Source organism: Lissotriton vulgaris, unplaced genomic scaffold (assembly GCF_964263255.1).
Source record: "Lissotriton vulgaris unplaced genomic scaffold, aLisVul1.2 SCAFFOLD_3884, whole genome shotgun sequence".
Taxonomy (NCBI): Eukaryota; Metazoa; Chordata; class Amphibia; order Caudata; family Salamandridae; genus Lissotriton; species Lissotriton vulgaris.
The window spans coordinates 41965-56841 of NW_028241138.1; the positions used below are offsets into that span (position 1 = coordinate 41965).

The following is a 14877-nucleotide window of genomic DNA, read 5'->3' on the forward strand; positions in this document are numbered from 1 at the left end:
CAGAGTGTTGCACTTTACATTACTAAGGTTAAAGCGCACAGTGAATATTTTGTGCTGAGTGCACATAAAGATTGCGTCTCAGTGACGTGTAGGGTAGAGCCTAAACTATGCTACCCCATCAGTATATGTTTTAGCAGCCTTTTGGCATCTACACTGTTGTGCAAAACATGTTAACACAGCGTCATGTGTATTTATTGTGGCATATTGGGAACAATCATTTCTCATTTCTTTAACCAAGTGTATTTGAGCTCCAGTAAAACCACTTCTAAGTACTTTTTGTATGGTACCATATTGTGCCAAGCTTCAAAAAACTGCCTAATATTGGAATCCGAGCACCAGTGAAATTGTATAAAATGCTCAGAATCACACACGCTACCAAGTAGGAAAGCTATGTTTAGAAACCACGTCTTCTAGTTCCACATTCCACTCTAAAGAGCAAACAAAGCACCTTAGCTACCTGAGCAAATTCAACAACCACAGTATCTGCAAACAAACAATGCAAACAGTGCTCTGCACTGCACCCCATAAGGCCTTTCTTAGAAGTGACACTAAGACCCTAAACAATCCCAATGCATGGAGGGCTGTCTGTTGGGCCTACTGCATATGTAGCTATTTTTTAAAGCACAGAGAACAAGTCTTTGCTATTGTTGCAATATAGGAAAGAGTGAAAAGCACACAGTATTTGGAGTGCATGAAACCATAAAAACAAATGTTTGAGTCAAGCAGAAATGCTAGGAAAGAGTGCTTGCAGCTGAGACATGTTGTATTTTGGATCACAGTTTCAAATAAGCATTGAGCTTGTTCAACCGTTCATCTGTCCCAGGGTGAGAACATGATGATCAATTCTGATGAATGTTAACTAATTGTATATGTACAACAGTTCTACCTTAACCACACTGAACGAAGGCCCTGTGTAAAATAATATATATATATATATATATATATATATATATATATATATATATATATATATATATATATATATATATATATATATATATATATATATATATTCTACAATACAATCAAAGCAGTCATTATATTAATCTTTTTGTTAGATTATGGTATTTTTATAGCTCTCATACACTTCAGAGCTGTCATTTCTTAAAAGAAACCTATATGTTCTGCAATGATAGACTGTGTGCACTTTTCCTGGCCTAGAGATGATCCATTTTGCAATATTATTGTAGATTAAAAATATAGTTTTAAAAAATCACTGGTGCAACATGAAGCTGAAGGGTGAATTTTAACATGTGTTTCTTGTTGCACACACACTATAACTTATCTCTGAAGATTTTACTGATCTGCCCGTTGATTTTCCAGCCTCTAGTCATAAAATAGTACCAAAAGTGCAGACGTCTGAAATCCAGATATCTTTTTCCAGAGTGTGTTCTATGCGGGTTATTACGGGTTGTTGTCCCCTTATCCTAGCCACAGGCACAACTCTGAGCACTGCTCTTTGAAGATACTGGGGGGCATATTTGCAAGCCCCTATCGCCAGACGGCCGCCACTTTTTTTGGGCACTTAGCCATTTAGCGACAAAGAGGTGTAAAATGGGTGTTGTTGTGGGAGTTCCACCCCAACACCCATTGCTTTGTGACACAGCCCCAGATTAACAAGGAGGTGTAAATCTGTGGCAGTGCCAAAATCTAACACTGTGTAAGAGCTGGCGTTAGAATGGTGCATGTGGAGAAATGCTTTTATTTCGCCTCCTTTTTGCTTTTTCTATGCGTGCTGCATTCAAAAGGACATTAATGATTGTTTATGAGCAGGGAAGTGTCCCTTCCTGCACATAAACAATCATTAAATAATGACGATTTGCTACTTCTAGTTATGCTGCATTCTGCAGCACACATTGAAGTAACAAATAGCCATTATGGACTCTTAGAAATAGATAAGAATGACAGAAAATAAAAGGAGATTAAGTAACATATAAGTATTAAAAAAGTGTTTGCCTTCGGGTGTGCTGGAGTCCAGCAGTGTCGTCCAATGATTCAGTTTGAATTTGGGCTAAATACGTGTGGTGGAGTTTGAAAAACCTTTAGAAACCATCCCTACACTATTAGAAGACACAACATATTTCATTAAGTAAAACAATAAATATTTAAATTGATTCATTATGTATGTTAATCACCACTAGCGTAAAAAACCTATATGGCACCGTCCCCATATACAGAAATGGCAAATAACAAAAAGTGATGGATTTGTGCTTTTGTCTCTGAGCCGGCCATTTTAGGTTTACCTGGCACATGGCTTACAGTATATAAAACATGTTTCCCGGTCTTAAGAAATCTCTGGTGAATTTAGAAAGATAATATGAAGTTTCATATTTGCTCTGGATGCAATCAGGAGTAAAATGTTGCTAGCGACTTCACGCTGTACAGGAACTGGGTGAATACCGAACACGATGTTTCTTTCCAGGCCAGAGAAACGTCGCACACTGTCCAAAACAATGCCCTGGCCTTCGCTATCATCGGCTCTTATGAAAGAGAGATCCAATCTCAGTTTTCTCATATGTACTTGTAAAATGTGTCTATTAGCTGTGATATCTTTTTCTGTGTTGCACAGAATTGCAATATCTTTCATGGAGTGGCCCTTTTGGAGGTAACCATTGCATTCTTTGGCCACGTACCTGGCCATTTCGTCCTTGTTTAGACGTTTCTCTACATAAAATCCTGGAATTTCGTGAGCACATTCTGCCTCATTTAACAAACTTTTCAAATGTTCATGTAGAACACGTGATCCCTCACTTGCTTCTTCAACAATGTCATCCATCTTTGCCTTCATGACACTGTAGATCTGCGCGGCATTGCGGACACCTTTGGTTAGCCACTCCCTAGGATACTGCTCATTAAGCATTGGAAGTCCATTTTCATAAGGGTGATACTTCTGGAAGTAATCCAAAAATATCCAAAGAACACCAGGCCCATTCTGACACCTTTTGCAAAGTTCCTTAGCTTTTGCATACCAGTCACCTTCCTCCAGACGAAAATTCTGTGCTTCGTCAACTATGATATGCTGGACAGATGGAAAATCGCCTTTAATAAAGGTTGTCCGTGTAACTGCAGGGCAAATTTTATGCAATCTAGAAAAACAAAGAGAAAATGTTCACATAAAAAGATTGTAACTGTACACGATCACCATTCAATCAGAGCTTTCTAACTTCTTTTTTTCAATTTGTAAACAGGTTGGGGGAGAGGCACACAAGCGAGAGTTTACAACATATGAGAGGTAGCAATACAGAGAGCGGTAGCAGATATTTGATAGGGAATTAGCCAGCATCTCACCCAACACTTTGAAAACCACAACCTCTTGGACTCCTCCCAGTCCAGATTTTGAAACCAACGCAACAAGACTGCCCTGATTGCAGCCACCGACGACATCAGAGCCCTCTTGATCACAGCTAGGGAAAAAGCAGCCCTCACTCTCCTGGACCTGTCCACTGCATTTTACACCATTTCCCACCGTATCCTGATCAACAGACTCCTCCACATCGTGATTCATGGAAACACCTCAAATGGAATGCCTCATACCTTACTGGCAAACCCCAAATGATCCGCCTCACACAATTCACTTAAGAGTAGAAGATGACTATATGCGGAGTACCTCAAAGATCATCCCTCAGCCTGATCCATTTCAACACCCACATGACCCCCCTCAGCCGACACCATCAGATCACACAGACTCAACATCATCTTCTACCCAGACACACAGCTCATCCTCTCACTGGCCGAAAACCCCTCCACCACAAAGCTAACTTCCACAGATGTATGATGAACATTACAGACTGCATGAAGGACAACTGTATAAAACTCAACATGGATAAGACGGAAGTCAACAACTTCAGGAACAACACCTTACCATGGAAGGCCACATGGATGCCCGCAGAGCTTGCACCCCCACACTCCAATGGACCACGCCCACAACGTGGCCATCATTCTGGATAGCAAGCTATCCATGAAGAAACAAGTCAACACAGTTGCTGCCACACCCTTCGCATGTTTCACAAGATCTTCAGGTGGCTCCCGATTAACACCAGCAGGACAGTCAAAACACGCCCTTATCACCAGCAGACTGGACTACATAAACACGCTCCATGTAGGAATCACTACCCACCTCTAAAAGAGACTCCAGAAAATACAGAACCCCGTGGCAAGACTCATACTTGACCTCTCCAGAAGGACCCACATCACACAAGATCTCAAGAAACTACACTGGCTTCCGATTCGGGAGAGATGCCAGTTCGAAATGTTGACCCACGCCTACAAGGCCCTGCACAACAAAGGACCAGCATACATCAACAAACGCCTAACCTTCCACCAACCGACCAGGCACCTTTAATCAGCTTCCCTCTCCCTCGCAGACACCCCATGAATCCGCCGAGCTAACAGTGAAGGATGCTCTTTCTCGCATCTGGCAGCCAAGGCCTGGAACAGCCTCTCGTTGCACCTCAGGACCGGAGTCGCTCCTGCAATTAGGAAAAGAACTAAAGACCTGGAGGTTTCAATGATCCAACCTTCTCGAGGCAGCCAAGCAGCTCCAGCGCTTGGAGACCGTCACAGGTGATTAAACACTCTATAAATGTTTTGTAGATTGATTGATTGATCGATTGACAGCGAAGGAGAAGCACATGAAGGAGAGAGCTCGAAAACACAGGCACTCTCATGGAATGCTAAAGCAAAAAAGAAAAAACGGTTCCCTAAAATTGAGCATTGGAAGGCTACAGGTCAGCCAAGCTAAAAGATGGTAAATAGGCTATGATGCAAGAGAGGAACAAACAGAAGATGGTACAAGATGGGAAAGGAAAGATATCAAATAAGAAGGAGGCAGGGGCGTGGCTAGCAGCATGGCCGAGACGTGTCCCGCCGGAGCTCCGGCCGGGCTGCCCACTGATCCGTCATTTATACCCCAATCTGGAAGACCTACTTCACAGCAGGTGAAGCCTAGGAACACGCTTCATCGGGGGCATCCCTTCTTGCGTTGAACACAGCGTGGATCGCCTGCAAATCCACCGACACCGGCACCGGATCGGGTGCACTCGCTCCAATCAAGATGGAGCCGCCGGCATAGGAGGCGACAGCGGACAAGTGAACTGGCCCACGGAGTTCCAACCAGGTGCGGAGCAAGACCCGGCGGCAGCGCGGATAGACCGGATCCCGACCGGCGCCCCGGGGCGGACGAGTGTAGCCCGCCCGACGCGAGGAATCCCGAGTCAGGCCCCGGCACCCTTTACCAAGATGGCGGCCGCCTGCTGCAGGAGCTGGTGAGCGGCGGCGGGATTAAGGCGACCTTGCCCGCAAACGGGGGCGTTGTGCGGCGACGTGGCACAGGAGCGGGAGGACTACGGGGCTGTCTCCTCCCCCCCCCCCCCCCCCCCCCCCAGGCGACAGGGACCAAGATCATCGGGAGCGGCAGAGATCCCCCGCCCCCGCGAGGTGAACAGGGGCGGGAGCGGAGGAGAAGGTGAGCCCAGGGGGAGACGTCCCGGGGGTGAGGACGACCGGAGTAAGGATCTACAGGGGGAACCAGACATTCCCCACTGGGCGCGAGACTGTGGCATTGGCACTGAGGGGGGCGCGCCTCCTGCCCCCCCCCCCCTGGCACCCGCTCCGCTTGGTGAGTGGCGCGACGGCACCGTGTGGCCCCCAGGTGGCGGGCCCGACAGCATGCGGCGGCAGCAGGAGGAGGCAGGCAACGGCAGGCAGTGACTGCCAGCATACACCGCACCTGGGGAGGCACGACCCAATACCGAACCATACGGTAGAAGAGACGGCGGGGGAGCCAGGCCTGGAGATACGCTCTGGTCCCTGAGAGCTGCTCCCTCCCCGTAGGCTGGATCCTGGGCCCTGCGCAGGGGGTGGTGCAGTGGGGAAGCACTGTGACTGAGTGGAGGACAGGAGGAGAGACCCCCCGCGTACACCCCGCTGTGGTCCTACACAGACACGAGAATACGTCTTGGACACTCTGGTGGACACGGAGAGAGCGGCAACCTGTGACGCTTGGGTTCTGACCCAGACATAGCAACTTCCCGGCAGAACGAGGTACCCCAGTGGGGACGTGGAGTGCACGAACCAGCAGCCACACGAGGCTCGCACCTCCCCCCCCCCCCCCCCCCCCCCCCCCCCCCCCCCCCCTTCCTGGGGGCGACCCACGAACCGACGGCGGCAACCCAAAATAAGAGGTCTTCACGTGCGGGGGACAGCTGCTGGTGCCATCTCCACCAAGCTGAAGGCGCCAGCAGAGATCGCGCCGAGATCACAGCCGGATACGCGGCGAGGGCAGCCATGGGGAAACGGGATCCGATCCCCAAGCCAACGAAGCAAGGCCCCATGGACAACTTTGCGACATCTAGGCCGAACACGGAACAAAAGATGGACACGCCGGGACCGCTCACAGAAACGGCAATGCTCCTGGCAGCCATCCAGGCATCAAGAAGTGATATCCAGGAATCGCGAGCGGCGTTGGAGGTAAAAATCGGAGAAGTGGGCTCAGAGATAACGCTGCTACGACGGGACTTTCGCAATTTAACTGAGAGGGTAACGCTGGCTGAGAGCAGAGTCACAGACAATGAGACATCGATTACAGCGTTAAGAAAGGACATGGCAGAGTTACGGGCCTCCCATCGGCACCTACAATGGAAAGTGGATGATGCCGAAAATAGATCCCGCCGCAACAACCTCCGCTTTGTGGGCTTTAGGGAGGGACTTGAGGAGAGGGATGTGGCCTCCTTCCTCCACGCGTGGCTCAAGACTACTTTCCCTGCAGCTAAGTTCCCCGAATGTTTCATCATCGAGAGGGTCCACAGGGCGCTGCTGGCCAAACCGCCGGAGGGCGCAAGACCAAGACCGATCATCGCTAGATTCCTAAATTATGCTGACAGAGACTTAATCCTTAGGGAAGCCAGGAAGCTGGGGGAGATCCGATTCGAAAATACCACTATTATGATCTTTCCGGACTATAGCCAAGAAGTGTCAAAACAACGCCGCTCCTTCGACTCAGTGAAGATGAAATTACGTGCCCTGAAACTAGACTATATGCTTCTCTTCCCGGCAAAACTTAAAGTCATATATAAAGACAAGACCATCTTCTTCACGTGTCCGGAGGACGCCTGGCTATGGCTTGAGGAACGCCCGATCTTGAACAGTAGAGAAACGATGGGTAGAGACGCCCTGGACAGATCACTGAGGGAAAGGGCGCGATGGGAACAGCCGAAGCCGCAAAGACGAAGAACCGGAAAGAACAGAGGACGTAAACCAGCGACGCCCTATCAGTCCCGAGGTGCCGGCGGGAGGAGGGGGGGGTAGATCGACATCCCCGAATGACAACTCTGTGGGGGGCTCCAGGTTCAGCAGCCTACGAAATGGTATCCGCTCGGAGGGAGACGAGGAGGAGGACTCGGAGGGGCGGGAATCCGGAGGAGATGGAGAGAACAGCCGTGCAGAATCAGTCCACCCCTTGGTCACCGAGATACAGCTGCTGGAACAGGACTCCTCGGGCCTAGGTCCTGCGACAGACACTCAGGACTCGCACTCATGAATATGGACTTCCGAGGGACACTGAGATAGCAGCCCGGAACCGGGAACACGCAAGTTGACACGCCTTCCTATGTTGTTTTTCTTGTTTTTACAGTTGTTTGGTAGGTGATGGGGGGGAAATGTGGGAGGGCGACAGGCCTTCTCCCGCGGATGGTTAGGTCCCTGGAAGGGCCGCGACTGGAAGGGGAGGGAGGTGGGGTGGGGGAGGCAGGGGGGACATGGTTTTTTTGCAATTGGGAGTTGGGGGTTCAAGGGACTTGGGGAGGGAGAGGGACACAAGTTGAGAAACAGCGACTGCATGCCATAACGCACCTTACACTACACCACTTCAAGTGCCATTCCTGGAAGTACGGAAGAAATACACAATGGCAGACCCACTAGATCACAATCTCACTGGTGACACAGGCGTCACGATACTCTCTTGGAATGTGAATGGTCTTGGGTCAAAGATCAAAAGGGGCCTGGTGAATGCATATCTTAAGAGGCTAGCGCCAGACATTATATTACTCCAGGAGACTCACCTAAGAGGCACTCAATGCGCCTTTATAGCACGGGGTAGGCACGTGGTACTAGCGCACGCAGGATACACGGCAGACTCCAGGGGGGCGGCTGTCCTCGTTAAAAAATCCACACCGTTTGCGGTCACTCGTACTTGGTTGGACCCGCAGGGGACATATGCAGGAGTACAGGGTACATGGAGGAGGCGCAGGTACACAATCGTCTCAGTATATGCCCCACCAAAACTACAGGCACGCACCCTTAATGCAGTCTCTGCTATCCTTCTAGACACGGCAGATACGATTCAGATTGTGGGGGGGGACTTTAACGACGTAATGTGCGCCATGGGGGACAGGTCGGGGGCCTCACACGCAGCGGGACATGGTACGGCGCTGGCAAGACAGATGCACACTTTGGGCCTCACAGACGTCTGGAGATGGCTCCACCCGACTCAGGAGGCCTACTCCTTCTACTCTGGGGCTCACCGGGTCTTCTCCAGGTTGGATTATATATTTACTTCTAGGCAAGAAATCACGGTCAATGACTTAGCGGACTATAAAGCACGAGGAATTTCGGACCACTCCCCCCTATATGTACATTTGGGACGTGGGAGGAGGGTAAAAACCATGGAATGGCGCCTCGGGACATGGGACCTGCAGCCACCAGATCTATTGAAGGGAATTAGAGCAGACATAAAGGTATACGTGGCGGAGAATGAGGGCTCAGTGGACTCAGGGATCACGCTCTGGGAAGCATTAAAGCCAACCCTTAGGGATCGTATAAATAGCAGATTGGGAGCGGCAAGGAGGGAGTTACATCATGAGGTGGCGAACAAGGAGGCCACGATCTTAGCCCTCGAAACAGAATATCACCAGCGAAAAGAGGAAAGATTACTTAGGAAACTACTAGACACACAGAGGCACTATAGAGAACTGGTCACTGGGGAAGCACGCACACAGGCATTGGCGACACTCCACCGCCTATATGACGTGGGTGACAAATCGGGCAAAATTCTAGCATGGCTGAGCAGGAGAGAAAGGGCGGCGCGCTGGGTTGATAGGATTGAAGTGCTAGGGGGCAGATCAGCCTGTACGGACGAGGCTATAGCGGAGGCCTTTGCGGCATATTACGAGGACTTTTATAGAGCTAGGGATTTGGGTGGCGAGGCGGAAGCCAGCCAATATCTGTGCGACATGGAGGTCCCGACGCTGTCCCAGGAGGACGCCACGGACCTGGAAGCAGAGATCACACTAGAAGAAATAGAAGAGGCAATAGCGTCCCTGAAGCCGGGGAAGACACCGGGACCCAACGGCTTCCCGGCGGAATTTTTCAAACGTATGACGGACCTGCTGCAACGCCATCTTAAAAAGCTATTTGTCGAGGCATTCCAAAAGGCGAACCTGCCGCCTGATCTAACCACGGCCACAATTGTCCCTATTCACAAGGAGGGTAAACCCAGAGACAAGTGTGCCTCCTACCGCCCGATCTCCCTCCTTAATATGGAGACGAAGATTCTGGCTACGGTACTTGCCCGGCGCCTGCGGGGGGTAATTTCTGATTTGGTGCATGCAGATCAGTCTGGGTTCCTTCCAGACAGGGCGACCAAATTAAACCTCCGCCGCACCCATAACTGGCTGCAGGAAGTCAGAGGGAGGAGCGAGCCCCACTGGTTCCTCTCGTTAGATGCCGAGAAGGCCTTCGACGCAGTCCACTGGCCCTTCTTGTTTGAGACGTTACGGAGGTTCGGCTTTGGCCCTAAGTTTTTACAATGGATTAGACTCCTATACTCAGCCCCGAAGGCACGAGTGCGCGTGAATGGACGACTGTCGCGCGAATTCCGCCTTAACAGGGGAACACGTCAGGGGTGCCCACTGTCCCCCCTCCTGTTCACGTTGACGATTGAAATACTGGCAATCCGGATCCGACAGAATCAAGGGATTAGGGGGTTCACCTGGGGAGGCTCGGAAGCTGCCCAGGAAAAAATCTCATTATATGCGGACAACGTTCTGCTGTTTGTGACGGACCCGGATGACACGATCCCGGTCCTGTTCAAAGAGTTAGATGATTTTGGGGCGAGAGCTGGTCATACTATCAACTGGCATAAATCGATTCTGTATGACCCGCAGGGCCGAGAGCGGAGGGAGTGCCTACCTGAACTCCTTATTCACACCACAGAGGGATTCCAGTACTTGGGGGTATTCATAACGATAGACGAAACACTCTCCCTTACCAACAATGTGACGCGCGTCGTGGCAAGTGCGAAGCTAGAAATGGACCGGTGGAGACAGCTTCCGCTCACCCTACTGGGGCGCGCAGCTCTGTACAAAATGGTCCTGCTACCAAAGTTCCTCTATCCACTGCAAAATGAGTACTACCCACTCCCTCCCACAACCTTGCCCAAAATTCACAGTGCTTTGCGAACTTTCTTATGGTTGGGGAAACACCTGAGAATAGCCTTGGCCACACTACAACGCCACCAATACAGTGGTGGGATCTCCCTTCCCAACCTGGAGGCATACTACTGGGCAGAGCACCTTGCCCCGATAAATGAATGGTTACATGCAGCGATAGATCACCCTACTTATGCCCTAGAAAGATCACAATGGTCTCACACAAACGTTCTATACTACTTATACGGTGGTTCAGCGGGGAGACACCTTCTGCCGGCTACTAAGATCACGCTGGCCGCGTGGAACAGGGCGACCAAACGCATGGGATGGGACAAACGACCCACCCGACAGACCCCGCTATGGCACTGCAAGTGGCTGGGTGAACTCAACAAACTGACAGGCTTTAGACAGTGGGATACCATCGGCATCTCCACCGTAGGAGACGTGATTGCCAGGGGAGCACTCAAAACATTCCACGCATTACAGGAGGACTTTGGCCTACACAACACTCAGTACTACAGATACTCACAGCTCAGACACGCTTGGAGGGCACAGAACATCGATCTGACAGACATTCCAGAATCCGCCCCATTGGAGGGTAGATTACTACAGGAGCAGATTGGGAGAGGGGCGGTGTCCCTTACATACAGAACACTGACCAACAACACATTAGGAACCCTACAAGACTTGCGTCATAGATGGGAGGCAGACACGGGGGAAATGGAAGATCTGGACTGGGAGCTGATTCTCATGCACCCTCGTGAAGTCGCGATTAAGTCCAGACTCCGTCTCATACAGATGAAAGTGCTGCATAGAGTATACTACGATAGGGTGAGATTGTACAAAATGGGGAAGGCCATGGATACGACATGCCTTAGGTGCCACCAGCCGGAGGGAAATTTCTACCACACACTTTGGGGATGTAGAATCATACAGTCCTACTGGGAGGACATATTCGGGGAATTAGAGGAGGTCCTGGAAACTACTCTACCACGTGACCCAAAGCTAGCGTTGCTGGGGTTGACGACCGAAGTCGACTTGGCCCGCCCTCTGACCATATTTCTAGTGCTGGCCCTAGTGGTGGCCAAGAGAGACATTGCTCGCCGCTGGGGAGCGGCCGAGCCACCAGAAGTGGAGGAGTGGAGGAGGGGGCTCGACCTCTATATGGCGGCGGAGAGAGTGACATATAAGGCCAGGGGTTGCCCAAAGAAGTTCCGGAGAGTATGGACAAAGTGGAGGCAATACCACGGACTAGAGTGAACCTACAGGAGCTCTAAAAGAGGGCGCTCCTTTACATGATGATCAATCCATGCATGATAATGGGGGCTGAGGTTGGGCCTCTTAAACTGTGACACGGTGGTACCCTGTGTTTGTTCGACGGTGGTAATTTCATCAGGAAAGGGGGGACGGACTCTGGGGTGGGGGTGGGGGGCGGGCAGGGCAGGAGCTGTTGGTTAGGGGTTGTTATCTCTTCATCATCTGCATTTGTAACATGCTTTGGTTTGAATTGCAATGTTGCGGTTGAATGGTGGGCGATCCTCATGGGCAAAAGAAAAGTTGCGGATCCGACGGATACTGGCTGAATGTTGAAGCCAGCCCGTGTCCTCATGTATTCTCCTGTGATGCGCCTTGTGCAACAATAAAAATGTATTTGAAAAAAATAAATAAATAAGAAGGAGGCAAATTAGAGTGACAATAAAGCAAGCCAATGGTAACGTGCTGTAAACCTACCTTAATTTCTTGATACATCCACAAGAAATTATAAAGGACCATCAGTAATATTCTCTATTGTGACAGGACTTTTGTTTACATTTTCTAAAGGCTTGGGGAAGAGAACTACACATTTGCAAATGCCTCAAAGCTCTGTCACCCAGCACACATTTCTGTAATTTAACTTCATCATCATCATCATCAATAACTTTATTCGGCATTTGATTAACACCATAAAAGTACAACATTAAAAAATCAGGTCATAAAATGTGCTGACCTTTCATCCATTAATGCCATAGAAGAGATGGAAATCGCAGTCAGCAACACAATGATTCACATAATTCATAAAAACAGTTTGGGAGCAAAACAATTATCCCTCCCCCAATTCAATAAAAGTCGTCATATTTCTATACTGGACCTCAATCTAACAGAAGACCTTAAAAAATTAGTAACACAAAATAAGGTCAGGGGTTCTTTTGACACTTTTAAGAAGGCCAACGCATCTCTTGCAGATCTAAAATTAGCTTTCTTTAAAATTCCTCTTAAAAAACGGAGCCTGGGCATTAAATAAAAAGGGTATAATAATGAAAAATGGAGGGCATCCTGCGGAGATCGTTGATCGCAGCCGCAGGATCTCTTTGATTCAACTGATTCAGCAAACACCGAAGGGTTTGATAGCACATGGTGGATCATGTCGAGTCTAAAACGTGTTATTAAAAACCTATCATGTGGGTTATATACAAGAGCAAGATATGGTTCCTGCCCCCTGCAAGATTTCACTATCAGATAAGCCTGGTCTGTCTGCAGTTTCTTTGAGTGGGATTCCCGTATTGCCTCTTTGGTTTTGAGAAGCTCCGCAACCAATTCCCTCTAGAGCCTCTTTCACGTATTTTAACCAGGGAATAGAACTACCTTTTTCCCTACCCAAGCAATCTGAAATTTTTCGTTGGGTCAGGGTGGCTTCCTGACTGGCCCATATTTTTAACCAGGCCACCACAGGCCTTATTTGTGCTCTATCTTCCAAAAATTTACAGCCTAGTTCCTGATGTACTATATAGGATGATGTGCCCTGTGGAACTTTAAGAAGCCTCTTCAGGTATTTATTTTCCGGTCTTTGCAATCTTTCTACGTTTCCTATTCCCCACAGCTCTGCTCCGTATATCGCTTTCGCGACAGAGACGGAGTTGTAAAGGGTCATCATTTGTTCAGGGGACCAACGTCCTAAACGGCGACCAAAATTCATAATCGTATCAGAGCTTGCTGCTAGTTTATTTCCATGTCCCTAAATCAGGGGTTCAAAAGTTAAGTTCTTATCAAATAAAATGCCCCAATATGAAAAAGACTGGACTTTTTCCAAAATCGTTGAGCCTATTCTATAGTTAAAGTCTTTCCCCTTGCTTTTTGAGCCCACCTCCATAACATATGATTTTGTTAGGTTGGCAGATAAATCTAGGCCATTCATGAACTCAATGAACCCATCAATTAGACGCTGCAGACCCAATGGCGTGCGTGCCAGCAGGACAGCGTCGTCTGCATAAAGCAGGACCGGCACTGATCTATCACCTATTCTTGGGGAGTCCACTTGTAAACTGGTTAAAACATTTTCAAGCCCATTTATTTATATGGAAAACAAAAAGGGTGCTAAAATACATCCTTGTCTTACCCCGCTAGTACATTTAAAGGATTCGGTCAAGCCCCCCTCTTGGTTATACCTCACTTTTGCCGTTGTATTATGGTGGAGGGTTCTCAAGATGTGAATAAGACCAACATAAACACCTAAACCCAAGAGTATAGCCAACAGCTTCGAGCGATTTACACAATCGAAGGCTGCCGCCAGATCCATAAAGGCTAGGTACACTTTTTCATTACTTGCCACTGTATATTTTGTGACCAATAAATATAAATTTAAACACTGGTCAGTGGTAGATCTGCCTGCCCTAAAGCCATATTGTACTTCTGTCAGGATACAGTTCTCTTCTTCCCAACACATGAGGTGATTCAATATGGCCCTGCCCATTACCTTTACAGTTACATCTATAAGAGAGATGGGCCTATAGCATAGTGGGTTGTTCCTATTGCCTTTTTTAAAAAATAGGAACAATTATGGCCGTCGACCAAGAGCGAGAAAGTCCTGATGATATGGCGGCATTAATAACTCTTGTCAATATCGGGCCCCACAGTTCTATATTACTTAAAAATAGATCCGGCGGGATCCAGTCAGGCCCTGGTGCACAAGTTACTACTTGTGTAACGATATATCTGTAAGAGACATTAGTTAGTGATAGATTCCTTACCTTAGAATATCCCCAGGCGTCAGACTGGATCCGGAAATTTTTGCGTAGCAATACCCCTGCGCGCTGGTAGGCGTCGTCTGCGGCTCCGCGTCCGTCGTCGGCGTCGTGAGCGCCGGGATGACGTCATCGGAGTATATAGACGGCGCCCATGCGCGCTGACGTCAGTTCTGATAACACAGCTTTTCCGCGCCAGATACGCAGAGCCATGATAGAACTAACACTGGTGCCATGAAACTAGGGCCCTGAAAGGGGATGACCTTAACCCTAAATATCGGTTCGCAGAAAGGGGAGGATGGGAGGGCGGTAAGGAATCTATCACTAACTAATGTCTCTTACAGATATATCGTTACACAAGTAGTAACTTGTGCATCTGAAAGAGACACGTTAGTGATAGATTCCTTACCTTAGAATAGATACCCCAGCAATACCAACCCCGGTGGTGGGTCTGC

The 14877-nt window shown here is 48.8% G+C and overlaps 1 protein-coding gene across 1 annotated transcript in view; it reads right to left on the minus strand.

Moving 5' to 3' along the window:
• Positions 1-2199: 2199 nt before the first annotated feature.
• LOC147672105 (schlafen family member 11-like) overlaps positions 2200-14877 on the minus strand; it is a 118512-nt gene continuing 105834 nt past the window's right edge. The window contains exon 4 of the mRNA XM_086948031.1: positions 2200-3086. Within this exon, the coding sequence (XP_086804157.1) occupies positions 2285-3086 (802 nt within the window). The 3' untranslated portion in view covers positions 2200-2284. The remainder of the gene's footprint in view (positions 3087-14877) is intronic.